Source organism: Erinaceus europaeus, chromosome 2, assembly GCF_950295315.1.
Source record: "Erinaceus europaeus chromosome 2, mEriEur2.1, whole genome shotgun sequence".
NCBI classification, from domain to species: Eukaryota; Metazoa; Chordata; class Mammalia; order Eulipotyphla; family Erinaceidae; genus Erinaceus; species Erinaceus europaeus.
In genome coordinates this window covers 53,757,798-53,783,681 of record NC_080163.1, presented here as the reverse complement: position 1 = coordinate 53,783,681, position 25,884 = coordinate 53,757,798, and the positions used below count along the sequence as shown (strand labels likewise).

Sequence of the window (25,884 nt, the reverse complement as noted above, 5' to 3'; positions counted from 1 at the left end):
TCCACACCTAAAATCTAGCATTTTCAAGTTTCCTATGACTTAAAAATTTTTAGCATATTTTTTTTAAAGTTTGGAGATTCTTTAAATAGTAAATAATCTCACTCATATGTAGGAACCAAGAAACAAAGCAGAGGATAATACAAGGAGAAACCTTAATGTACTAAACTTTCACACCAAATCTGGAGCCCGGGGTATGGGGAGTCAGGAATTGGTGGTTGATGAGGTACTGTGCATCCAGTGTCCTATGGTAGAGGAGAATGGAAACTTGGTGGGGATTAAGATGGGCTAACACCCACCTTGGGAAGATGTGGAACTGTATTCATGTGACAACAAACTTGTAAGTCAATATTTCCTCAATAAATTGATTTTTAGAGATCCTTATGTGAATTAAGAAAGAGTCCCTCACCCTCAGTGTTTTATTCCTCCTGCATTTCCAAAATTTTAGAGTTTGAATCAAAATTTAACTCCAGGGGCTGAATGGTGGCACATCTGGTTGAACACATATAATACAATGCACAGGGACCTGGGTTCAAGCCCCCAGTCCCCACCTGCAGGGGGAAAGCTTTGTGAGTGGAGAAGCAGTGTTGCTATTTGCTCTCTTTCTCTTTCCCTCACTATCTCCCCCTACCCTCTCAATTTTTGGCTATTTCTATCCAATAAATAATTAAAAAAGAAAAAAAAAACTAATAAAATTAAACTCCAAAAGACTAAATTTCTGTTGGGAAATCCATTATAAGTATAGCACAGAAAGTAGAGATATATATTCTAGAGATTAGAATACAAAGTACCCCAGGATTATCTCAAATAAAAATGATCAAACAAAATTAAATTCCAAACTAAAAGGAAACTTGTTTGCAATAACATGCCATCCAAACCATTTCTCAAGTTTATTCACCCTGTGGATTAGTCTTTGTGTTCTTTCTCTTTCTTCTTCAAACAACTTTCTCTTTAGAAACTGCCAAATGTTGTAATGGAAGCGAGGAAAGCACTCTAATGTCAGCCAATTTTTGGAGAAAGACAGTAAAGAAAAGTTGTTTCTTTTCTAGTGAGCTCAAAGATCATACATCCTATTCCTCAGGTTTGTGGAGCAACTTGGCTGCAGCTTTCCACTGGAAGGAAGCAGAAGGATTTGGAATTCCACTCAGAAAAGTTAGGTCTTCCTATTTCTTCATCAATCCATAGAGAGAATCACAAGAATGTAAGAGAAGATTACTGAAAAGGAACCCTCTTATTTATTGTCAGGGCTTTAAGTGCCCTATATCATGTGTGTCTGTTATAACTGTAAAAAGTTATATCACTGAAGTCATACTAAAAAATAGGGCTGGAGAAAGCCCCTGCAGGAGGAAAAAAAAAAAGTCATTTCATTGTCCTCTTTAAACAGGAGCTGACCTTCAGACAGGGCCAGACTGTTAACATCCCAAGAAACCAACAAGAATGAGAACATCCTGTGTGGAAGATTAATGACAACTTTGACCTACTTATACCTTGAGCTCCCTCCATCTGACCTTTCTACTTTGTGACTCTTTCCTATGACTTCATCCACTACTACCTTCTGCATTACCTCACCATTTTTCCTTCTTTAAGAACCCCAGGGGCTGGGTGGGGTGCAGCTGGTATAGCATGCACAGTATCATATGAGAGGACTGGTTTAAGCTTTTGGTCCTCACCAGCAGGAAGTTTAAGTGGTAGAGGAGTGCTTTAGGTGTCTCTCCTTTTCTCTCTCTTTCTCTCCTCTTTATCACCTCTATAAAGAAAAAAGAAAGGAAGGGAGGAAGGAAGGAAAATAAGAAAGAAGGAAGGAAGGAAAGGAGAAATAAAGAAATGCTTAAAACAGATGGCTCCTGGAGGAGCAATGGAGTGGTTGTGTAGGCACCCTGCCCCAGTGATAATCTTGGCGACAAAAAAAGAACAAAACTAAACAAATCTAGGCAGCCAACTAAACAAACAAATCCAAACCATCATGACCACCCCCAACACACACACACACACACACACACACACACACACACACACACACACACACACACACACACACCAATCAAACTAACAAACAAAAAACCATCCCAGACCTTCAGGCCTGGTTTCCTCCTTGGGACATCTTTGGGGTTTTAACCTGAATTTGTGCTCTCTGAGTTTCATTTCCCTCTGATTCTCAGATGAGCACTTTTTAGCATACTGCTAATGTTTTATTCTCTTATTAAGGTTTACACAATTTATTTCATTTGTTTTGTTATGAGCAGGAGAAATGAGATCTGGTCCCCATGCGATTAAACAACAAAACAGTCTTGGGTTGATCTAGGAGATTTTCTGAACCATGAGAAATGACCTCAACACAGGCTAGAAACCTCTACAAAGATGAAAAATGGCGTGTAGCAAGTTCCAGGAGGCACTACAGAGACCAGCTTCAGACATACTTCATTTTGCATTGTTATTAATGGCTTAGGAAGAGGCTGTAAACCCATTATGATAATTATATCTGCAGATGAGGATAAATAAGGATGGTGTTATAGAGTCTAGTGAGGAAGAGACATAGTACAGAGCCGCCTAGAGAGATTAGAAATATGGACAGGAAATGAACAAATGAGATCAGCTTGGAAATGTCAAAATGTGCATCTGGAGAAATACATAATTTGAAAAGCAGAGAGGCACTTAGAGGGAAGGTCATACTTGGAAAGCAACAATGGGAAATAGAGCTTGGAGTGGATATCGGTCCTGGTTATGTTTGTAACATGATGGGGAAATAATAACAAGATCTAGTGTGCATTTAGCCTGGTGGCATACATTTATTTTTCCAAACTGGCATTTCCATGGCTTCATAGATCATCAGCCCAACAAAGCTGAATGTGAACATTTATTCATTACAGAGATGAGAAAGGTTAAATAAACTGCTTAAGGTACAACAATTTGTTAATCAACTAGACATGACTCAAGTAATATATTTTAACTCCTTAATAATTTTTTCACAGCACTGTCACCTTGTTGTGGTGTATTGGGATTCAAAATAATAATTGTTCCTTGTTTGGCATTTACTTACCTTTCTTACATTGTGCATCATTTTTTAAAAATTATTTATTTATTCATGAGAAAGATAGGCAGAGAGAGAAAGAACCAGATATCACACTGATACATGTGCTGCTGGGGATTGAACTCAGGACTTCATGGTTGAGAATCCAGTGCTTTATCGACTATACCACCTCCCAGACCACTATTGTGCATCATTTTATTTTATTCTATTGATTTTTTTCTATTTGTGATTGAGTATTTATTTATTCTATTCGTGATTGAGTTAGGTATTACTGAAGCTTTGTATAGGTGTGAACCCAGCTGTGACCCTTACCCCCAGCCATATGTAAGATGACAAGGTAGCACGGAATGGACTAGAAGTCAGAACTCTCCACTAATGGTGTCAACAACTGTCAATGTAGTCCTCATGAAATTGATCTCCTTGAAGATCTCAGAGAAGAATGAAGCTAGTACAGATAGCCAGAGACAAAGACCAAGAAGTTTATATGTCAACATCTGTATTCGTAACACTAACATTGGTAAACAGGCAGGTCTGCTTGTTTAAGGTCCACCTCTATAAACTGTATTTCTCTCTCCTTTCCAATTTTCCATTCTTTACTTCTTTGAGAGAGCAAGAGATAAGGAGAAACAGAGAAGAGATACCCGACCCAGCACCGCTCTATCATCCATGGAACCCCTCCTCCCATACCCCACCTCTACCCCTGTGTCATCTGTGGCGTTCCCTTGGGATGCCAGGGCTCCAACCAGTGGCCTTACTCAGCAAGATACATGCCTTACTGGCTGAGCTATCTCCTGATCCTGCCCTCTTTCTGACGTGAAGGTGCCAATTTGTGCATAGTGTGATTATGAAACCAGCATATAGATTTTTTGTTCAGTACTTCAAAAGAATACTTTCCCACTGTGAACAGTATATCAAATTCTGAAATTGCATTTAACTAGTGCTCCTGTGATAGCCTCCTTTGTTAGGCAATCGGGTCCAATCCATCCATTACTGTGTGTTGGTTTCTTTTCTGCTAGGCCCCAAGCACTCACATAAACTTCTTCCCCATAAACTCTATCTCAATCTATGCTCTCTTGCTCTTGTTAGAGAGTTTCTATCATAAAGTTAACTTTTGTCATTTTCCTCTTTTTGTTGATAATGATGCCTGAGTTTCTGCATACTCTCATCTGCCACTTCTTTGTGGACAGCAGATAAGAGTCATTGTACAGGAGGTCTGTTTTGGGCTCTGCCAAGTTTACACTGACTGGTTTAGCTCTGAGAAATGCCTCTGTGTCCACATGGGAAGGCTCCTTCTAATCACACCTTCTCCTTCTGCCTGCCTGGCTTTTTGCTTTTGACTGGAGCATTGCCAGCTCTAAGTACTTGTGGTGTGATCAAACCTAGGGCTTCTTGCCTGCAAGTTATATGTGCTGTCTCTGTGATTTATTTATTTATTTATTCCCTTTTGTTGCTCTTGTTGTTTTTTTATTGTTGTAGTTATTATTGGTGTTGTTATTGATGTTGTCATTGTTGGATAGGACAGAAAGAAGTGGAGAGAAGAGGGGAACACAGAGAGGGGGAGAGAAAGATAGACACCTGCAGACCTGCTTCACTGCTTGTGAAACAACCCCACTGCAGGTGGGGAGTGGGGGATTGAACCGGGATCCTTATGCTGGTCCTTGCGCTTTGCTCTATGTGTGCTTAACCCACTGGGCAACTGTCCAACTCCCTGTGCTATCTTTTTGTCCCCAGTCATCTTTATGTCATCATCCCTCCATCCCTTCTACAGATAACTTCTGGGATAACAGCTGAACCAGTAATGCCAATATTCCATTGCAGCTGGTATCTGGAGCCAAAAGACACTTTTTTTTTTTCAGTGTGACTAGGAGGGAGAACTATGGGGTGGCTGTAAGATTAGATAAAAACATATCTCATGTAAATAGAGCCTAGAGAATGATGCTGAGTCCTCAGAAGCTGAGAAGGACAGCAGCTGTGTGTGTGTGTGGGGGGGTTACTTATTCTAAGGCTGGCTGGGTGGGTACTTACATTTGAATCTTTTTAATACATATATATATATATATATATATATATATATATATATATATATATATGACTTCATGATGATTGACAAGATTATGGGATAAGAGGGGTTCAATTCCATATAGTCCCACCACCAGAGCTCCATATCCCCTCCCCTCCTTTGGGAGTTTCCCTACTCTTTATCCTTCTGGGAGTATGGACAAAAAAATCTTTATGGGGAGCAGAAGCTGGAAGGTCTGGCTTCTGTAATTGCTTCTCAGCTGTACATGGGCATTGGCAGGTCGATCCATACTCCCAGCCTGTTTCTGTTTTTCCCTAGTAGGGCAAGACTCTGGGGAGGTGGGGTTTCAGAGATGAGCTCATCTGCCCAGGGAAGTCAGGTTGTTGTCATGTTAGTATGGAGCCTGGGCACCACAGGGGAGCTCCAAGGATGATAACACAATGAATGCTGTGGTTGGTGTTTCTTTTTCCTGGCTAAGAATTAAAGAATGAAAATTTTGGGCTGAGGAGGCCACTCAGTGGTTAGGATGTACCCCAGACCCTGGGTTCATCTCCTGGCATTATATTAATAGAAGAACAAAAGAATAAGAAGATAGGACACTCTTTGAAGCAGTCAACTGTCCACCACCAGTAACTCCATCTCTTCTGTCTGAATACCTCTGACATTCAAGTCAACAGCAGACAAAGGGAGACTGAGCCATTCCCTACCTCAAGTTCTAGAGAGGCCTCTCTGATGCCAGCAGGAATCTCCTCCCCCAATAATGCCAGTCTCTGTGTCACTGATGACCATTATCCAATAATATCACTAAAGCTGCTTGTCTGTATTCTGGGTCCACTGGCTTTCCTCTCTATTTAGCAAAAATCCATCCTCAAACTGACCATGCCAAAGTGTGAGCACAGAGAGCCCATTGTGGTGCTCAGAGGTGGGATCCAATTCTGTCACTAACCCTATGCTAGCTGTCTTGCCCCTGAACTCACTGTCTTCCTCTATAAAATGAAGACAATATGGGGAGCTGGGCGGTAGCACAGTGGGTTAAGCGCACATGGTACAAAGCTCACGGGCCTGCGTAAGGATCCTGGTTCGAGCCCACAGCTCCCCACCTGCAGGGGAGTCGCTTCACAAGTGGTGAAGTAGGTCTGCAGGTGTCTATCTTTCTCCCTTCCTCTTTGTCTTCCCTTCCTCTCTCAATTTCTCTCTGTCCTGCTCAACAACAACAGCTATGACAACAACTATAACAAGTGCAACAACAAGGGCAACAAAATGGGAAAAATGGGCTCCAGGAGTAGTAGATTCGATGTGCAGGCACCGAGGTGTACATGGCCATTGGCTGGTCGATCCATACTCTCAGCCTGTTTCTGTTTTTCCCTAGTAGGCAAGTCTCTGCGGAGGTGGGGTTTCAGAGATGAGCTCATCTACCCAGGGAAGTCAGATTGTTGTCATGGTAGTAGGCTCGAATCCAGAGTCTTACACATGGAAGGCATAGGTGCTACAGGGTGTTATTTCCTGACCTTCAGATATTTTTCTCTTGAATTAATGTTGTTATGAAAAAGAATCTACTGTCTGTGTTCTCAAATTAATTGACTAGTTATGCTCTGTTTTATTTGGAGAAAATGTCTTGAGTGTCATCTGCCCATACTCCCAGGAGTCTTGACCATCACTGTACTCTGGTTAAGGAGAAGTCCATTAGCAAGATCATAATAAAATCATCACAAATTCAAAAAGACTCATCAGCTTTCTGTGGAAAACTTACTTTTGTCCTTATCTAAGCAGAACTTCTTTTTTTAATTAAAAAATTTATTAATGATTTAATATTGATTTACAAAATTACAAGGTGACAGGGTTTAATTCCACACTTTTCCCACCACCAGAGTTTTGTGTCCCCATTCCCTCCATTGGAAACTGCATTAGTTCTCCCAAGGTCACAGATATGGGTTGACTATTATTTAGATAACTATCTGCACTTATATATACTTGCCCTTTTTTTTTTTTTCCCTATGGTCCTGTCTTCTCTTCCTTTCTAAGTCACACCTACAGTTATTACTACTTCTGAATGTCCTTCCTTTTCTCTTGGAGTTCAGACCCCTATGGTCATCTTCCCCTAGCATTTCTCCCCCTCTGAGGGTACTGGCCAAAGTTCTTTATGAGGAGTAGAAGGTAGGAGTTCTGGCTTTTGTAATTGCTTCTCTGCTTCACATGGACATTGGCAGGTCAACCTATAACCCCAGCCTGTTTCCCTAGTGGGATAGGGTTCTTGAGAGGTGAGGCTCTGGGACACACTGGTGAGCTCATCTTCTGAGCAGAACTTCTATGACCAACCAGCTTTGCACTTGAACTGTTTGCTGTGAGATTGTTCAGTTCCAAGATTTAAAAAAAATCTATATTTTATTTAAATGAAAGCGAAATAGAGAAAAACACACAGAGAAAGACTAGAGTACTGCTCAGCCCTGGCTTATTGTAGTTCTAGGGATTGGACCTCAGAGCCTCAGGCATGAAAGCTTTTTGCATAACTATTATACTGTCTCCCCAGCCCCTAATTTCAAGATTTTAAGGGATGAGACCTCAGATGTCCCAGAGAAAAACCAAACTTTCCCCAAGTCAGGGAACTTGGAAACTCAAATTTATTGTGAGAAAACAGAGAATAAATACAGATGTACCTTAAATTCTCTGCAAGTATATAAATATTTAGCAAGCCTTCCCCTTAGCGCTCTCCCTCCCAAATGGTTTTCAGGGATACTGCTGGGAAAAAGAAAGTGACTTCTGATTAAAACTTATCATTAATTAAGGCTGAGTCAAAAGTCTGTAGGTATCTGTCACAGTTGTTATCCACAGTGGCATTAACTTAAAATCCTCACTACAACAGAATCATTGTTCAATTAACTAGTATTTTAAAAGGTTTTATTAGAGAGAGAGAGAGAAAGAACCAGAGCATTACCCCAGTATATGTAATGTAAGGATATATTGGGACTTCCTACTTGCAAGTCCTGCCCATGGGCCAAATCTTGCTTTTTATTTATTTTAAAGATTTTTTCTTTACCAGAAAGCACCTGGCCATTTGTGGTACTGAGGATCAAATCTGGAAACTCTTGAATTCATTCAAGTCCTGTGTATTGTCTCCGTGGTGTTCCCCGACAAACATCTCATTCTAAATAACTTTTTCTTGATCTATAGAGAGTCTTCATCTGGGAATTGTGAACAACAAAATATGTCATGTCTGTTGTCAGCAGTACCTGGAGGTTTTGGGAAGTCATTGTAAATGATCTATGGCTGTTAAAATAGGATTTATAATTCATTATGCATTCCTTTTGAAAGATGTCCCTATACTCTACCTCAAATCTAGAGAGCTCTTGTATATTTTGGTATATGATTCTAGCAGAGAGACAAGATTAGGGATTAGCTTGGAGCTATATTGAACAGAGAGTTTGCATTTCTGTTGCACTCACTGTTAGAGCAACTATAATTTCTATGCTTTGGTCACTTCATGCTTCCATGATTAAATGAATCGACTTTTTTCTTCCTTTCTCTTTACTCCTTTCTTTCTCTCATTATTTCCTTCTTTCTTTCAAATAAAGACAGAAAAGTAGAGAGAAAGAGAGTTAAATAGACCACAGCATTGAAGCTTCTTTCAGTGTGGTAAGGGCCAGGCTAGAACCTGGGTCATACACAATGCAAAGCAGTGCACCATTCAAGTAAGCTATTTCACCAGCCCACTGTTTCAAAAGCCCTACTCCCTCTTGTTTCTGTTAATTGTTCTACTGACTCTTGATAGATGAGGCAAAAAATACTAATTTAATAGTATTTCTAAACTGTTTGATGATTTGAAATGAATCTGGAAAATTAAACATTTTGTTCCTGTTTCTGTCTCTGGTTCTTGTCTGTTATGTCCATGGTTTCTGATGAGAAATTAGCCCCCAGGCCCTCCAGATTGACCAAACAGTCTGCATGGGACCAGGTCCAGGCCAGCATTTGCACTTAACCCGCTGCGCTACCACCCAACCCCCAAGACCAGCATTTGCTAGTATACTTTGAGGTCAGAAAGCCAGGGTTCTTCCAAGATTGATGTGTAGAGGTGACTGGTCTAACCAAAAATAATTTATTTGATGGTGCCCGTTATGTTTGAGAGGTGCCCATTTTTTTAGTCCATGGCTTCTTGGGGAATTTGCTCAGAGAAACATGTGACTACACCCTCAGGCTTTTATCTCTGCTGTTTTATCTTACTTCTCAGGAAAGATAGGAAACCAGAAGCTGATAAAGCCCTCTAACCCCTGAGCATTTGCTGTAGCTGAGTTCAGGAAATGGGAAGGAAAAAAAAAGTCATACAACCAGAAGTCCCTTGCTGGAGACAGATGGGAAACCTGCAAAATATAAACTGGGTTTCAGCCTTGCATTGGCTTGCTGTTCTGAGCCTCTATCCAAGAGTGAGTCTCACATCCCTCATCTGGGAGTGAACGGTTGTGCTAGGCACAGGGAGAAAACTGAGTCCAGCCACATGTGTTTTCATTCAGTCCAAGGTTGAAACTGATAACACATAACTAGCTGTACATGCAATAGCTCTGGGATTTGTTCTCAAACAGGCTTTTTAACAGAAGGCTCTGTAGTTCTGAGAATCAGTCTTATAGCTAAGGACCTGGAGGGACTGGGCAGGGGAGAAGATGGTTCCCTAGAGATAACTCAGTGCTCTCTCACATCTGACCAGGCATGAAGGACTGTTTGGGAAAGAACAATCCTCAGCTTTGAGACACATGAGGTATCAGTTCTCTAAAACTAAAGCATCAGTCTCCAAATGGTGTGATGTCAGAAACTCAATTGACTACAAGCTGGGCAGGTGGTTGAATAGACAGAAGATAGTCCTGGGTAAAGGCAGAAGAGACAGTAGACATTAGAGCTAATTGAATAGTGCATGTTCTGTTCATAGAGCAGCCAGTTATCAACTCCCACTGATGGATGGCAGTGTATGTGAGAGAGCCCGGAATTATTCCTCTGGGGAGCACTGGCATGTCATGCTAATTTCTTTCTTTCTTTTTTTTTTTTTGTGGGGGGTCCTACTTCCTTTTTTAATTTAATTTTTTTTACTAAAAAGGAAACTTTGACTAAACCATAGGATAAGAGGGGTACAACTTCATACAGTTTCCACCACCAGAACTCTGTATCCCATCCCCTCCCCTGATCACTTTCCTATTCTTTAACCCTCTGGGAGTATGGACCCAAGGTCATGGTGGGATGCAGAAGGTGGAAGGTCTGGCTTCCATAATTGCTTACCCACTCAAAATGGGTGTTGACAGGTTGATCCATACTCCCAGCCTGTCTTTCTCTTTCCCTAGTGGGGAAGAGTTCTGGGGAAGCGGAGCTCCAGGACATATTGGTGGGGTTGTCTGTCCAGAGAAGTCTAATCAGCATCATGCTAGCATCTGGAACCTGGTGGTTGACAAGAGAGTAAACATACAAAGCCAAACAAATTGTTGACCAGTCATGGACCTAAAGGTTGGAATAGTGCAGATGAAGAGTTGGGGGTCCTCCATTTTGTAGATAGCTAGTAGGCATATTTTAGTTATATTCCAAAGGGCCTGCAGCTATACCAGTGTTTTTTGTTTGTTTGTTTTGCCTGAGCCTGAAATATGACATGCATTTGGGTCCTAATTATTGTCTGGGGCGGTGGTGTCATGGCTGGCAGAAGGACCAGAAAGCTGGATCAGGGAAGAGAATAGCTTTCAAATATGGGAAAGGTGTATAAATATTGTTGACTGTCATGCTAATTTCTTTATTCATCTTGCTCAGTTCCCTACATTCTCCATATGGGCCTTCTACCTGAGGTCTCCTTTTTCCTTGCTCTTTTAATCCTTCTATTTTAAAAACCATGTTTGTTACATATGAGAGAGTTTCACATGAGGGAGGACGAAGAGAGAGAGAGAGAGAGACTGACTTTGTTGAATGAACATGGTTCCAGGAAATCTCAGGTATGAGAGTACCATGCCCTACCAGCTATACTATTTCCCATGATGCTTTTATTCTTTCTCATTCCTAAGTAGGGATACTTGAGCACTGCCTAGAAGTACATTTAAAATTTCAAGCCACATTTGTTTTTAAAGTGAATAGGCACTGTCTGTAATTACGGCCATTTGGAAAGAGTTGCCTCCCTATTGTCTTCCAACACCATTCCTAACTGGCACTCTATGTGTCATGTGCCTTTTTTAGATTGTTCTACCAAACAAGCCAACCCATCTGTCAACCAGGCTTATAGGTGTTTTTTTTTTTTTTTAAAGCTCCATCAGCTGGTCATATGGACCCTAGGTATGGACTAACAGAAAGGTGTTGAAGTAGTTACAGTAGATGACAGGGGATATTGGGCCTCTGCTGAGGTAGCTTACTTGTGCCCTTCTACCTTACACTGGTCAGTCATTACACTGGCAGGCATGGTGTTGCCAGTTCCTCCCTTCTGGTGGTCTGGCCTCTTCTTCAATTAACATGTTATAAGGATGAAAACTAGATCAGATCCAGAAATTAGGTAAGTGATCATGACATTTCAGTGCAACTGAACTCTTAAACAATCATCAAGCTCTGATTAACTTTGCCTAACGTCTATTTTGGTTTCCTGTTGCTGCTGTAATAAATCAGCATACATTTTGAAACATAAAGAGAAACAACTATTCTCTATCAGTTTTGGAAGTCAGAAGTTGAGAATAGATCTTATCAGTTAAGAGCAGGGTACCAACAAAAAGCTACATTCTGGGCAGGGGTAGATAGCATAATGGTTATGCAAAGAGCGTGTCATGCTTGAGGCTCCAAAGTCCCAGGTTCAATCCCTGCACTACCATAAGCCAGAGCTGAGCAGTGCTCTGGTAAAAAAAAAAAAAAAAAAAAAAGCTACAATCTTTTAGGAAAGTTTATCTGAATGTGGATAGAATCCCTTTCCCAACTTCTAGAGATTTCCCGAACTCCTTGGCTCATGGTCACATTACTTTGACTTTTTTTTTTTCCCCTTCAGGGTTATCGCTGGGGCTCAGTGCTTGCACTATGAATCCACTGCTCCTGTGGCTATTATTATTATTGTTTTTGTTGTTGTTATTTGGATAGGACAGAGAGAAATTGAGAGGGGAGTGGAAGATAGAGAGGGAGAGAGAAAGACCTTAGCTCTTGTGAACCGACACCTCTGCAGATGGGGAGCCAGGGCTCAAACCGGTATCCTTGCGTGAGTCCTAGGGTTTAGTACTATGTGCACTTAACTAGTGTGCTACCGCCTGGCCCCCAACATCACTTTGACCATTAATGTAGCAATTAATCTCTGTGTACACACACACACACACACACACACACACACACACACACACACACTTCTGCTGCCTTCTGTTAAGGTCCTCTGGTCAAAATGGATCCACCAGCATCATATAATCTCTCCATGATGTCTCTTTGTCTTACAAATTAATGTCATCATACGTTCTCAAATTAGGACATGAACATTTTAGGGGGACATTGTTTTTTGTGCTACATTATGTTTTAGGTGAATTCTATGTATTTTGCTATCTATTCACCACTGCCACAAGTCTTCCAGTCAGGCCTTCCTGGTGGCCACTCTATCCCCGACCTTCACCTGGCTGCTGACAGTTAAGTGCTACCATCTGCCTCTGTTGTTGTTGAGTCCCACGTGAGCCTGCTTCGTCAACTCACTTCCTGAAATCAAGTCTGGGTTCAATCATATTTGCTAAGTGTATGCATATATTGGTGAATAAGTAAATTGAATAAATAAAAATTCTGTCATTTGTAAATTCATACTTAGGCCCAATTTTCATCCTTACCACCCCTCAGGAACATCTCACTTAAGCTCCCTGGTTGTTTTTCATGGGAATTTCAGCTGTGTGGTATGGTACAAAAGTGAGTTTTAGATGGCAGTTTTAGACCCCCTAGTGGGGGTTGTATTACTGTATGGAAAACTGAGCCATGTTTTGCATATACAAACTATTGTATGTAATATACTATTGACTGTGAAACATTAATCCCCCAATAAGGAAAAATAAAGTGAGGTTTAGGGCCATGGCTGAGAATAGCTCATACAGGTACTGTGGTATCTCTCTCTCTTTTTTCCTCTCTCCCACCCTCCCTCTCTACCTGAAATAAAATTCTTACTTAGCAAAAGTGATTTTGGGGGCCATGGCAAGAGGATAATCACTCATACAGGTGCTATGATATCTCTCTCTCTCTCTCTCTTTCTCTCCTCCCTCCCTCTCTACCTGAAAAAAAAAGTTAACTTAGGATTAGGGAGATCACACATAAACACAAAGGTCTGGCACCACCACCACCACCACAATAAATAGTGTTTTGTTTTTTTTTTTGTTTTGTTTTTTTAACAAACTCTTAGGTTCTGAAACCAAACTGGTAGTTATCAGATGGAAAATGGGACTTGAGACATGGTGGCAGGGGGGGAGGTAAATAGGGCCGATTGTATTGTGAGTGGCAATTTGATTTTCACAGTGACTGTAATGTAGCTTATGAGGAAGTTGAAGTATAATGCTGTGCACTTAAAAGATATAATATTATAAGCCAGTGTTACTTTACTTAAAGTGTTTATTTAATCATTTATATTGGGGGGGTTAATGGCTAATAGTATAGTTGTTGACACATGGGTATGATTTTTCTCATCTCCCCATAAGAGTTCTTTGCAGAAAACTCTAACCCACAACCTAAGTCCTTTTCCCATCTAATAAAAAGCTTTAAAACTAGTTTTGTGGTGTGGGTAATGGCACACCTGGTTAAGCATACATGTTAACAATGTGCAAGGACACAGGTTCGAGCCCCCAGTTCCCACCTGCAGGGGAAAAGCTTTGCAAATGGTGAAGCAGGGCTGCAGGTGTCTCTCTCCCTCTTTCTCACCCCCTTCCCTCTTGGTTACTGACTGACTCTATCCAATAAATAAAGATGATAAAAAGGAGAAATTTATTTTAAAAAACTCATTTCACTAGAAAAGAGTTCATGGGTTAATGAATATGCCGTTTCATACCCATAGCTGGCGGAAATGTGCACCGGGCTGCTTTCTCCCCAGTCCCATGTGCAGACATAGTTGCAGGAACCTGAGATCAGTTGCTGAGAAGTGATACACAGCAACAAGCTTGGGGAGACAATGTTCCTCAGGTTGTTTTGACTCTGGTTTCGGGGAGGTGGCTGAGCAGCAGAATGCCTACCTTGTATGTGTGGGTTTAATTCCTGGCACTGTGTGTTAACAAAGACAAAGACAGAGACAGAGCAGTGATTTTGTCTTTCTCTCTCTCTCTCTCCTCCTCCTCCTCCTCACTTTCTCTTTCCCACATATATCTATTTCTCTGAATTTTAAATGAATCCATAAAACTATAATATCTCTCCTATGAAAACAGTTCAATTTCTTCTATTAGTATGTTCATGTTGGTAATCTTACCAGTGTGTCCAATATGCCTTGGATTAGAAGTGGAGAAAATGCATTCCTATGCTTCCACCTAGGCCTATAACTCTAGTCTACACATATCCCTCTCACCACCCCCACGTCCCAGTCCTGCCTGTAGCTCTGAAATGAACTGCCACCAAGTTTATGGGGAAAATTAGAAATTTACAGGTCATTCTCATGGAGGAAAATAATGAGAAACTCAATCCAGGGAGAAAGTGGTTGCACACCTGCTCAGGCTGATATGTTTGATTTTGGATTAAGCCTATGGGAATATTTGTTGTTGTTAATATACATTCATTTGTGGCCTGTGTGTCTCAGGAAAAGGATTGCCTCTTGGGTTTTCTTCTGTGTATTTAATGCGTAAACATCTAATAATAACAGGTCAATAACCACTTCGATTTTCATTCACTGGAACTACATGACCAAGATTTCCTTTGTTTAAATCCGTTAAAATTAATGGACTCAAATGACTTTCTGGGCAGTTCTGAGAATTAAATATTTATTTGTTCACATTAGACTAGCCCATATATTTCACAGAGGCCTGGCATGTGGATTTTGTCCCTTCAAAACTCTTTTGTATTTGTCTTGGGAGGATTTTCTTCAATTTCCTTCAAATCAGGACCAGGACCAAATATTTCCCAAAATTAACAGGGCAAAATATAAATATTTGTTTGTTTGCATGAGCAAGACTGTCCTGCCATACGTGATGCCGAGGACAGAAGTGGAGGCCTCACACAGGAAAGGGTTGTTCAGCCTGCTGAACCATCTTCCAGCCCCCTACTTTTTTTTTAAGTCAAAACTATTTTTAGTAGTCAAACTGCGTGACTAAGCCCTTACTTAGATACTCTGGGGATTTAAAAAGAAAGATGAGGGGCCAGGTGGTGGCACACTTGGTTGAGTGCACATGTTATAATGCACAAGGACCAGGGTTCAAGCCCCCTGTTCCCACTTGCAGAGGGAAAGCTTTGTGAGCAGTGAAGCACTTCTTCAGGTGTTTCTCTTTCTCTCTTCTTCTCTTATCTCCCTGTTCCCTCACAATTTCTGGCTGTCTCTATCCAAGAAAACAAATAAAGATAAAGTAATGTGAAAAAAAGATGGAACACCTATTTTGATTTCCCTTTTCTTCATTTAATTTGCCTCAATTAATGCTACTCTACTCCAAGCATTGTAAAGTAGAGGAGGACTTCAGAGATAAATAGGAGTTCATCCCTGACACAAATGTGTTTAGCAAGTCATCATCTGAGCATTAAAAGTAATGGTGGAAATGGCTGCCGTCTAATTAACTTACTTTGTGTTAAGAGCTTTACATGAATAATCTTATTTCATCCACAATGGGCTTGCTGTCTTTTACTACCCAGCACACTGTGTGGGCCCTCCCTCCTCACTAACCAGCTTACATATCAGGCTTCATCCTTAGTTCCCTTGGGTTTATGCACGTCTTCCCATTACTCATCAGACCGAACCCTTGTTCAGTTCCACACCCTATCAGCTCCATGTCTGTGCAGATACAGCTGCACAAGGCAAGAGTCTACCCACAGGCTTGCTCACTTTTCGTCTGCAAATACAGGATCGCTCACTGCAGGGAATCTTAGTGCTGCTAAATGATCACACCTCATTCCCTGAATCCCTTACTCCCCTAGAAATAATTCTAGATGGGGTTTGGTGGTGCGCACATGTTACAATGCACAAAGACCCAGATTTAAGTCCCCCCACTGTCCCCACCTGTAGGAGGAAAGCTTTGTGAGTGGTGTAGCAGTGCTGCAGATTTCTCTCTGTCTCTATTTCTATTTCCCTGACTGTCTTTATCCAGTAAATAGATAATTTAAAAAATTTTCAAAAATGAAAAAGAAAATGATTCCAGACCGATTCCACTTCCCTCTAGCTTCCAACCTCTTCTTTGCCGGATGTCCTTAGTTGGTGGCAAAGACACAAGCAGAGAAGTTCCATGTAGAGCCTCTGTGAAATTTACACCCCACCGCCTGTCTCTTTGCCAGTACATTCTTCCTATAGTTACAGTGAGGGAACCCTTTTTGCTCCTTGCTAATAGCAAAGTCCCCATTTGAACACTAGATGTCACCTGTGCTGTCTGTTCATGAACTGTCATTGTCCTTTTTCCTTCCTCTATCATGAAGTGACCTCTCCCATTATATCACCCCAGTGACACTCAGTGCTGCTGTTATTTCTTTCTTACTAGATTCTACTTTCTCTGCTAGCTGCTGCCCCACACCCCTCTTCCCATTTACAATAAAACTTCTTGAAAGATTTTCCTTTACTACTTGTCTCCAAATTTCCACTTTCATTTGCTCTTAGCAAAATCCCAATCAGGTTTCAACCCCACAGCTTCATTAAGACTGCTCTGCCACACAAGCACACAGTACATACCACTTGAATAATTTACTCCATGCTCACGTACACAACAAATCCACAGGGAGATGGGGTCCTACAGTACCCATTTTGTAGGTTGCTTTGGTCAAGGTCTTCAGTGACCTTAACATTGTTTTCATGCATTGGCTTGTTTCTAAAATGAACACACTGAACCTTTGAACTGACTGTGTGTTTTGATCTTCAGAACACACCATACATTCATAGTGTCTCCTTGATCTCATTGACCCCTCTCTCTACTTTTGTCCCCAGCTAACTCATTGCTCCTAGGAATGCCCACCCACCTTACATTTCTTCTTTCATGAGTAATTGCTTCTGTTGGTGAATACACACAGGTAAGATTTAGCTATCAGAAAACTTTGAGAGAGGGGAAGGGAACCAGAAATAATTTATGTTCTTAAGGAAGCTTAATTTTTTTCTTTTTCTTCTTTCTCCTCCCTTTCTTTCTTTCTTTCTTTCTTTCTTTCTTTCTTTCTTTCTTTCTTTCTCCCTTTCTTTTTTCTTTTGTTGTTTTGCCACAACAGTATCACTGGGGTTTGTTTGCTAACATGAATCCATCATCCCTAGTGGCCGGTATTTTTGCTCATGTTTTGTTTTTGATAGAGAGTGGAGGGGAGGAAGGAGGCGACACTTACAGCACTGGTCCATAGTTCCTGACTGCAGGTAGTGACTGTGGCTTTGTCCTCCAGCAAGGTAACATGTGCACTCTACTGAGTGAGCTACCACCTGCCCCCAAAACTTACCTTTAGTCACCAAACTTCCCTTGTCCATACACTTCCACAAGTCAATGAAAGCAACTTCATTCCAGTTATCCAGGACAAAGGCTTGCCATTATTCTGGTTTTCCCTCTCTAGTCACATTCCATATCCAGTCTTGTCAGGATATGTCTTTTAAACATAGTCAATGTCTTCTCTCCAACTGTGAAGTGTCTCTATGCCTAGCTTCTATTAGCTCTCCTAGGACCATTTTTGTAAGCTTTTAAACGGGCTTTCTTTTTCTTTTTTTTTTTTTACCACCATTCATTCAGCATTATCATTCATTCATTCATTCATTCATTCACTCACCATTCACCTCCCCACCATTGGGGTTTAAATAATACCTAAAGGAGGGTAGGGGTGGTGGCAAAATAGCTCACCTGGATAGTGCATCTGCCTGGCTATACACACAACTCAGGTTTGATCCTGGCTCCCACTTTATTGGAGGGAGCTTCAATGCTATGGTGTCTTTTGGTTGGTCTCTCTCTGTCTCTGTCTTGCTCTCTTTACTTGAAAGAGTCATCCTGGAGTGAAACCTTGATAACTATACAGATAAACAAATAAATCCTAATGGCCAGCAACTTCCTCATTTATGTGTCTGACCCTGACCCAGCTCTCCCCTTAGATCTCCTGTCCTAACATTCATCTGTCTGTTCATCATTCCACCTGAATGTTTTAGAGGAATGTGCACTTATTCCTGACCTCCCCTCAAATCCTATTCCTCCCACAGTTTTCCCTGTCTCAGTCAAATATATGTTATCTTTTGAGGTAATTAGGTCAGAAAGTTGAATTTTCTCTTTTTCTCACACTCCAGTCAAATTCCCCAGCAAGTGCCATTGGTTTTACCTTGAAGCATATCCAATATCGGATCATTCCTTACTGTCCTCAACTACTGTCATCTCATATGACCTTCCCTAACCCCCATTTACACAATTCCACCCCACCCTTAAGACATGGAGATGATTTTCTTTCTCTATCCTCCATACACCTGCCAACACTTTAAACACTATATTTAAATTTTTTTCTTTTAACCTATACCTTCTCTGGAAGGAAATCTTCAAGAGATCTTGTCTATTAAAATATTTTTATTCCTAGTGCCTAGTAGATTTCCTGTATTATTAGTTGAATGAATTAATATGTCATCACTGAAATACTAGCTAAATTGTAAGATACTCCATTTAGAGATGAGGTAACTAAGACTTAAAAGATGAGGCAGCCTGCTAAAGGTCCTAGATGGCATAGAAATAAGAAGTGGGTGAGTTGGCAAATGGACAAAAGTCCCTCTGATCCCAAATCAGTCTTATCAATATCCTAATCTGGGTTCTAGTGCATAATTCTCCCTCAACATTCAATTTTTTAGATTAACACAGATGTGCATCTTGGGAGGAAATGCAGTGGCTAGAATGTTGTACTTGGGAGTGTGAAGCCCCAGATTTGATCCCTAGCATTGCATATGCCAGAGTGATGCTCTGTTTTGTTCTCAGCCTCTCCCTCTCCCTCTCCCTCTCCCTCTCCCTCTCCCTCTCCCTCTCCCTCTCCCTCTCCTTCTCTCTCTCCTCTCCTCTCCCTCTCCCTCTCCCTCTCCATCTCCCTCTCCCTCTCCCTCTCCTTTTCTTTCTCCCCCTCCCTACCTCTCTCTCTTTCCTTTTCTCTCATTAACAGATAAATAAATCTTTTTTAAAAATTAGCACAATCCCCTTGATCTTCCCATAGGCTTAATTGCAAAGCCTCGGTTCTCCAGCTGGTGCTCAGGTACCAATATTTTTTATCCTTGCCTCCAGGGTTTATTGCTGGGGCTCTGTGGCAGTTCTACAAATCCACTCCCCCTGAAGGCCATTTTTTTTTTTATAGGACAGAAAGAAATTTAGAGGGGAGATAGAGAAGGAAAGAGAAAATCACCTATAGACCTCTTTAACTGCTAGGGAAACACCTCTTCTGCAGATGGGGAGCAAAGGCCTGAACCCAGATTCTTGCTCGGATTCTTACACTTAGTACTATGTGTGCTTAACTTGGCTGCACCACCATCTGACTCCCGGTGTCAAATATTCTTCAGGGCCATCCTCCATGTGTTGCCTTGGAGTTTTCTGGCTCTATCATATAAACAGAGAAATTCCTGACCATCTCAAATTCACCTGCAGTGAAACAACAGAGTCAGAAAACTCTTTTTATTTTATTAGTAGTTTTAATAATGACTGACAAGATTGTGATATAAGAGGCGTACAACTCCATACAGTTCCCTATCTGTTCCATATCTCCTCCCCTCCATTGGAAGCTTCCCTATTCTTTATTCCTCTAGTAGTATGGGCCAAAGGTCTTTATGGGATGCAGAAGGTGGAAGGTCTGGCTTCTGTAGTTGCTTCTCTGCTGAACATAAACATTGACAGGTGGATCCATATCCTCAGCCTGTTTCTGTCTTTCCCTAGTGGGGTAGGCCTCTGGGGAGGCGGGGTTCTAGGACACATTGGTAGGTTGTCTGCCCAGGGAAGTCATCATGGTAGCATCTGCAACTTGGTGGCAAAGTGTTGGAGCTGGAGGGCTGACATCCCAGGCCTGGCATCTCTGGACACTGTCTGAAGTGACACATGTTGAGGTAGGTGGCACTGGTTTCATTGATTTGGTTGAAATCAGCAGATGCAATATCCAATAATATGAATCAAGAGAAGCATGAAGGAGAACAAGCCACACCCCAGAGGTTCCAGGACTGGGAGAAATATAGGTTTATAAAGAATGAGGAAGGTTCCTTGCTGTTTTCGAGTTTAAGAAGATAATAGATAACTATTGTTATAACCAAGTTATTTGGGAACTTGATTTACTTTGAATATCCCATGGTTAGGATGTACTATAACATACAAGACCTAACCATGATTTGTGTCATTTAATGCTATTTACAACTAACTATATCTTAGACACTGGCAAGACCAGTTTATTCTGGTCTCCTTGGTCTATGATTATAGGCGATTGAATATTTTTTAAAAGTTATTATTAGAAATGAATTAAGCAATATACACTCAGAACTGAAGTCTAGGCATTAAAAAGCTCACAGAAAACTCTTAAGAAGGCTTAAAGAAGCAAAAATACTCTGTAGTCTTAAATCTAAATTCTAACCATAGAAAACATTCCATCCATTTTACTCTTCCTTTTGAAAATTTAAAACATTTTTATACTCATTTCCCAATAATCATTTAGGTATTTTTTTTATGGAGAAGACCTTATTTTACACTTAGGATACAGAAATAAATAAAGCAGACACATGCCGTACCCTCTGGAAGTTTATAGTCTAGTGGTAGGGGAAAAGGCAACACTCAATAATACATTTATTTGTCAAGTGGTGAAAAGTACCATGAAGATGAAGTACAGGAGGGGCTAATAAGTGACAGGTGAAAGTCCTTTGAATAAGGGTATAAATAAACCCCATGAGATCTGGGACATTGTAATTTGTGTTCATCTTTGTAGTCATAGCACCTAGAAAATAACAGTGTGTAGTAAGTAAAAGGCAAATCTTGTTTGAATATTGTGAGAATGACTGAATGAATGATGGTGAAGAAGAGAGCCCAATTAAGAGGTTATTGCAGGGTTGAGTACATTTGTTACAGTGCACAAGGACCCAGGTTTGAGCCCCGGGTCCCCACCTGCAAGGGGAAAGCTTTGTGAGTGGTAAATCAGGGCTGCAGGTGTTTCTCTGTCTTTCTCCCTTCCTACCACCCTCTTCCCTCTCAATTTCTGGCTGTCTCTATCCAATAAATAAATAAAGATTTAAAAAAGAAACTTAAAAAAAAAAGAGGCTATTGTAGTGGTCCAGTGAGAACTGATGGTGGTGCCCTGCAGAGAAGCTTTGCAGATGGAAAAAAGACATAGTTCGACTATATGAAAAAGACAGAGTCAAAGATATTTCCTGCCATCTTGGCTATGGCTTATGACTGCAGGGAAGAAATCAGGTTGATGCCAAACCTTGGTCTGAGCAACTAGAATGAAGTAGCCTTTGGTTGGAGCAACTGGAAAGAAGTTGTCTTGAATTGTGGAAGTGTAAGGATGAGATAGATTTGATAGTCACTGTTAAGTTTCTTTGAGATCATAAATTTTCTGTTCCCCTTCCTCTTCTCTCTCAGAATTTCCTGACACCTAAAGCCAAGCATTGCTGTGTATCCAAGGAAAACCATTCAGAGTCATTCTACTGTGGAAAACATCCATGCTGGTCCCAGTTCTCACTCTCTTGGCCAGACTCTGAGGCATCTTGAATTTGATGGCTCTCTTTCTCCTTTTTCCTTGCGCACAAAAAACAAAACCTAGGGAGACTTTTTCCTTCAAACTCATCTTAGACACTTGATTTTGATTTAAGAAAGAAAAAGATGACTACAAGAGATGAAAGAAGGGGAAACTAAATGTTCCTTGTGCATTTTTTTTATGATAACAGCTTGAACTGATTAACTGGTTATTATGCATTTCAGTGTTTGGCTTGTCAGAGGAGTTTGATCCAGAGAAACAGTCTGATCCTAAGTCGAAAGCCTGACTCTACAAGGCTTCTTGCATGCAAACCTGACCTCAGTGAACTTAACTAAGTCCTGTAATTTGAAACAACTCAGACACATAATCATCAAATGATACAAAATATGGAATAAATCTACTTGGAAAGAGTGTTCTGGATGATGATGATAGGAAAAGGAGACAACTGGGGTGCAAAAGAGTCAAAAATTAAAAACCCATGACATAAATTTAGAAGGGCAGGGATATTACTTTAGGGTTGTGAATGTTTCCTACCAGTTTTTTGCTTTTCTTGAGAAATTTGCAAGATCCTTTACAGCAAATTTGGGTGTATAAAAACCTGTGGGAAAGATGGAGGGAGCGCTATAGGGTTTCAGAGTATATAGTTAATTCTCTTTTTACTCTGTTCTAAATATAATCCTGCTTATTTGCATGCCAATCCCCAGAATGCTTTGTAATTTCACAAGTCTTGGCTAGTGGGCTCAGCACTTAAGCTTTAAGAACAAAGCAGGATGTTCAGGGCGTGCCTTTAGCTTCAGTGTGCCCCCCACTCCTCACCCCCCCATATGCTTTGCAAAAGAGAACAGGGAGGTGACCTTTGCCTGGCATTCATCCTTCCAGCCAACCTATCACAGAAACAAAGTGGAGACGGCTGTGGATTTTTCCTGTGAAGATTGTATTCAGCCCAGTTACCCATGAATAACCTAACCGGAAACTTGGATTAAATTGCTGGAGAGGGAGTGTTTGGGGGCTGGGGGCAAAGGTTTAGGCTAGTTCATTTTAAGCTTATGGAAAACCCAAGCTGGAATGGTCTGTACCCTCCTTCTATGGATGCTTTTTCTATAGTTTTCCCGTGGCCAAAGGATCCTTCAATTTTATGAAAGGATATCCAGAAGTGTATTCATAGGCCTGCCTTATAGAAATGCGAATTTAAGATCCCCAAACAAAGACCTACCTGGTTTAGTGACATCTAAGGACTGTCTATTTAGTAGGGTATCAGGATCAACAACTGGTGGGAGGGTGGAATGGCAGGAGACTAGTTTTGAAAGGCTTTTTAAATTTTGCAAATTCTGGGCATATAAATGTATTCCACTGCAGTGTATATGAATGACTATGTAGATATATATACTGTAACTTAGAAATGTGCACACATGTATTCAGAGCATACTTGTAATGCGCGAGAATATACTGGGGTGCTGGTGTTTACTAGTGTAACATCTAATAACATCCGAACGAGTTGCTTATGCAGTGCCCTGTTGTCTGTCATCATTTGTGAAAGGATCTGTGCTATGCATAGTTCTTGGAAGAAGTGTAACTCAGAAATAAACATTTCCTTTGTCAAGAAAAAAAAAAATTTTGCAAAAAAAAAAAAAAAAAACCACCACTTTTTTAATTCAAATGGTGTGTGTGGGATTGCTTTACTGGAGAGTTAAGGAAACTCTCCCACCCCACCTATCACTCAGCCCCAACCCCGGGGTGACACACACACACACACACACACACACACACACACACACACACACACACACACACACACACACACCCCTTGTTTAATCTGAAGGAGCAGTATACCTATCCCAACGCCAAATACCATGCATTTGACTCTTAGTTACATTGACCCTAGTCTATCAACCAGCCTAATGTAAACCTTTGGGTTGTGAGCTGCGCATATGGTTCCCCACCAAGTGAGGACAGATGTAGAGCAGCTTGCAAAAATTCAGCCTGCACACCAGCAATGGCCAAGGCCTTTTTGTTACCCACAGGTGTTTTCTACTTTTTTTTTTCTTTAAGACGCAGAGTGAGCAGCAGGGAAGCTGTTTTCTCTGATTCTGAGAGCTCATAGGCAAATTATTATTTTGACACTTTTTTTAATGGTTGGAGTCCGACGGGTATGTGCATGGTTTTTGGATAGAAGCAGGCGGGCTAGGCTGCAGCCAGCCAGTTCGCGCCCCGCAGTTTCCACGCCAGCGCCCTGCAGAGGCGGCGCCCAGCCCCGCGTAACAAAGGCGGCGGCCACCGCCTGCAGCCCGCGCCCAAGGGCTGGGAGCTCGTCGGGGGTGGGCCTTCCCGAACCGTCTCTTTTCTGAACCCAGGGTGAGGAAGCTGGGAAATCGGACCCGCGGCTGGCCTGTGGGAGGCGGCCTGGGTGCTTTCCAGGGCTGAGCCAGCGAGGCCAGTTAGCTAGGCGACAGACACCAGGGCTTGGCTTCCTCTCTACCCCAGGCTCCTGCAGCAGCATCGCCCGCCCGGAAAAAGACCTTGGCGCCCCCTGGTGGCTGTGGGGCAGCAGGCTGACTCTCGGTTGCACTCCTCAAGTCACAGGGAAAGAAAAAGAAAAGAAAGAAAAAAGGAAAAGTGCGTGAGGCAGATGCAAAGAGTAAAATCAATAGGGGATAAGGGAGGAGAGGGAGGAGCCCGCGGATCAGCCGTTCTTGTCTTAAGGGATCCCAGCTGGCACCGCAAAAAAAAAAAAAAAGCAAGCCCTGGTGTGAACGCTAGTGAAGGAGGGTGTGTGTGTGTGCCTGTGCGTGTGTGTGTCTGTCTGTATGTGTGTGTGGTGTGGCAGGAGGGAGGGTCGGGGGTGAAAGAGGGGCCCGGGGAGATTTACTATTGTCTCTGGCAGCCGCCGCGGGAGCCCGGGAGGGGGGCGGAGGCGCGAGGAGGCGGCGGTCGCGGCCAGCGCACCATTCGCTCCACCTGATCTTGGGGCGCTGCGCGCGGAGGGAGGCAGGCGCGGGCGAGCAAGAGAAGGAGCAGCAGCAGGACCAGGAGCAGGAGCAGCAGCAGCAGCGAGAGAGGCAGTCGCTGCAGCCACCGCCGCCACCATGTCCTACCAGGGCAAGAAAAACATCCCGCGGATCACGGTGAGTCCCACTGCCTCCCAGACTCGCTCGCCCGGCTCGCTGCCCGGGTGGCACCGGCGAGAAGGTCGACTCGGCGGCTTCCCTGGTCGCGTCCTCCGGGAAAGGACCGCCACCCGGGTCCAGGCTTGTATGTGGTGGTGGAGAGGGGTGAATGGAGAGCAGTGGTCAGTCCAGCCGGCGCAGTGGGCTCCCCACAGACCAAGCCACCCTGGGCTTTGAGGGATGGTGGGTGGAACAAAACAAAGAGAAAATTCAAAGAAGCGCCGAGAACTTTGGATTAATTTTATACCCCCTTCTTTTATACTCCCCTCCCGCGCGCACACACACAGGAACACACACACACACCACCGGTAGTTTCCAAAGGATGCAGGGTGCCCGGTGCTCCTGGACCCCTGTGCCGCCTGGGGTGTTGGTGGCGCTGCAGGAGACAGAGGGTTTTTCTTTTTTTTTCTTTTTCTGTGTTCTCTGCTCCCCCCCCCCCCATTTTTTTCCAGGTTCCTTTTGACAGGGTGTGGATGGAGAAATGACATCTTTCCCCAGAGGGTGCTTGGCAGCCCGACCGCACCCCTCTTTTTACCTGGCCCTGAGATTCGGTCCCTCAGGCTGCCAGGGTGGTGGGGTATGTGGACAGCCCATCCTCACACCCTGTCCGCTGCTAGCCTGCATTTGTCTCGGCTTCTAGTTCAGTGCGTCATAATGGGGACTGGACAGCTAACGTGGCTGGAGCAGGAATGGCCAACCTCCTTGCCACCCCACCCCTTGTGCGTTTTCTTGTCATTTCTTCATCCTCACCCCAAGAAAAGATCTGAGTTTTGGAAGCGAGTTTTAGAGTGCAGTGGCAGCCACAGTGTGTGCACGCCCTGTCTAGATACCATTGTGTGAAGGACCCGGCCACTGGCTGGTGTCAAATGCGCTGGGCTTGTGCCTGGGGTGGGGTGCAGAGGGGATGTGCTTCC

At 42.5% G+C, this 25,884-nt stretch overlaps 1 protein-coding gene across 4 annotated transcripts in view; it reads left to right on the top strand.

Moving 5' to 3' along the window:
* DPYSL3 (dihydropyrimidinase like 3) overlaps positions 1 to 25,884 on the top strand; it is a 139,930-nt gene that overhangs the window by 40,161 nt on the left and 73,885 nt on the right. The window contains exons 1-2 of one of the 4 annotated variants that reach the window (XM_060180536.1): positions 24,189 to 24,419; positions 24,688 to 24,928. The exons of 1 other annotated variant lie outside the window; for it this stretch is intronic. In XM_060180536.1, coding sequence (XP_060036519.1) covers positions 24,890 to 24,928 — 39 coding nt within the window. In that variant the 5' untranslated portion in view covers positions 24,189 to 24,419; positions 24,688 to 24,889. Of the gene's footprint in view, positions 1 to 24,188; positions 24,424 to 24,687; positions 24,929 to 25,884 lie in introns of those variants that run through there. 2 more of the 4 variants (XM_007516364.3, XM_060180544.1) reach the window with 2 other exon arrangements.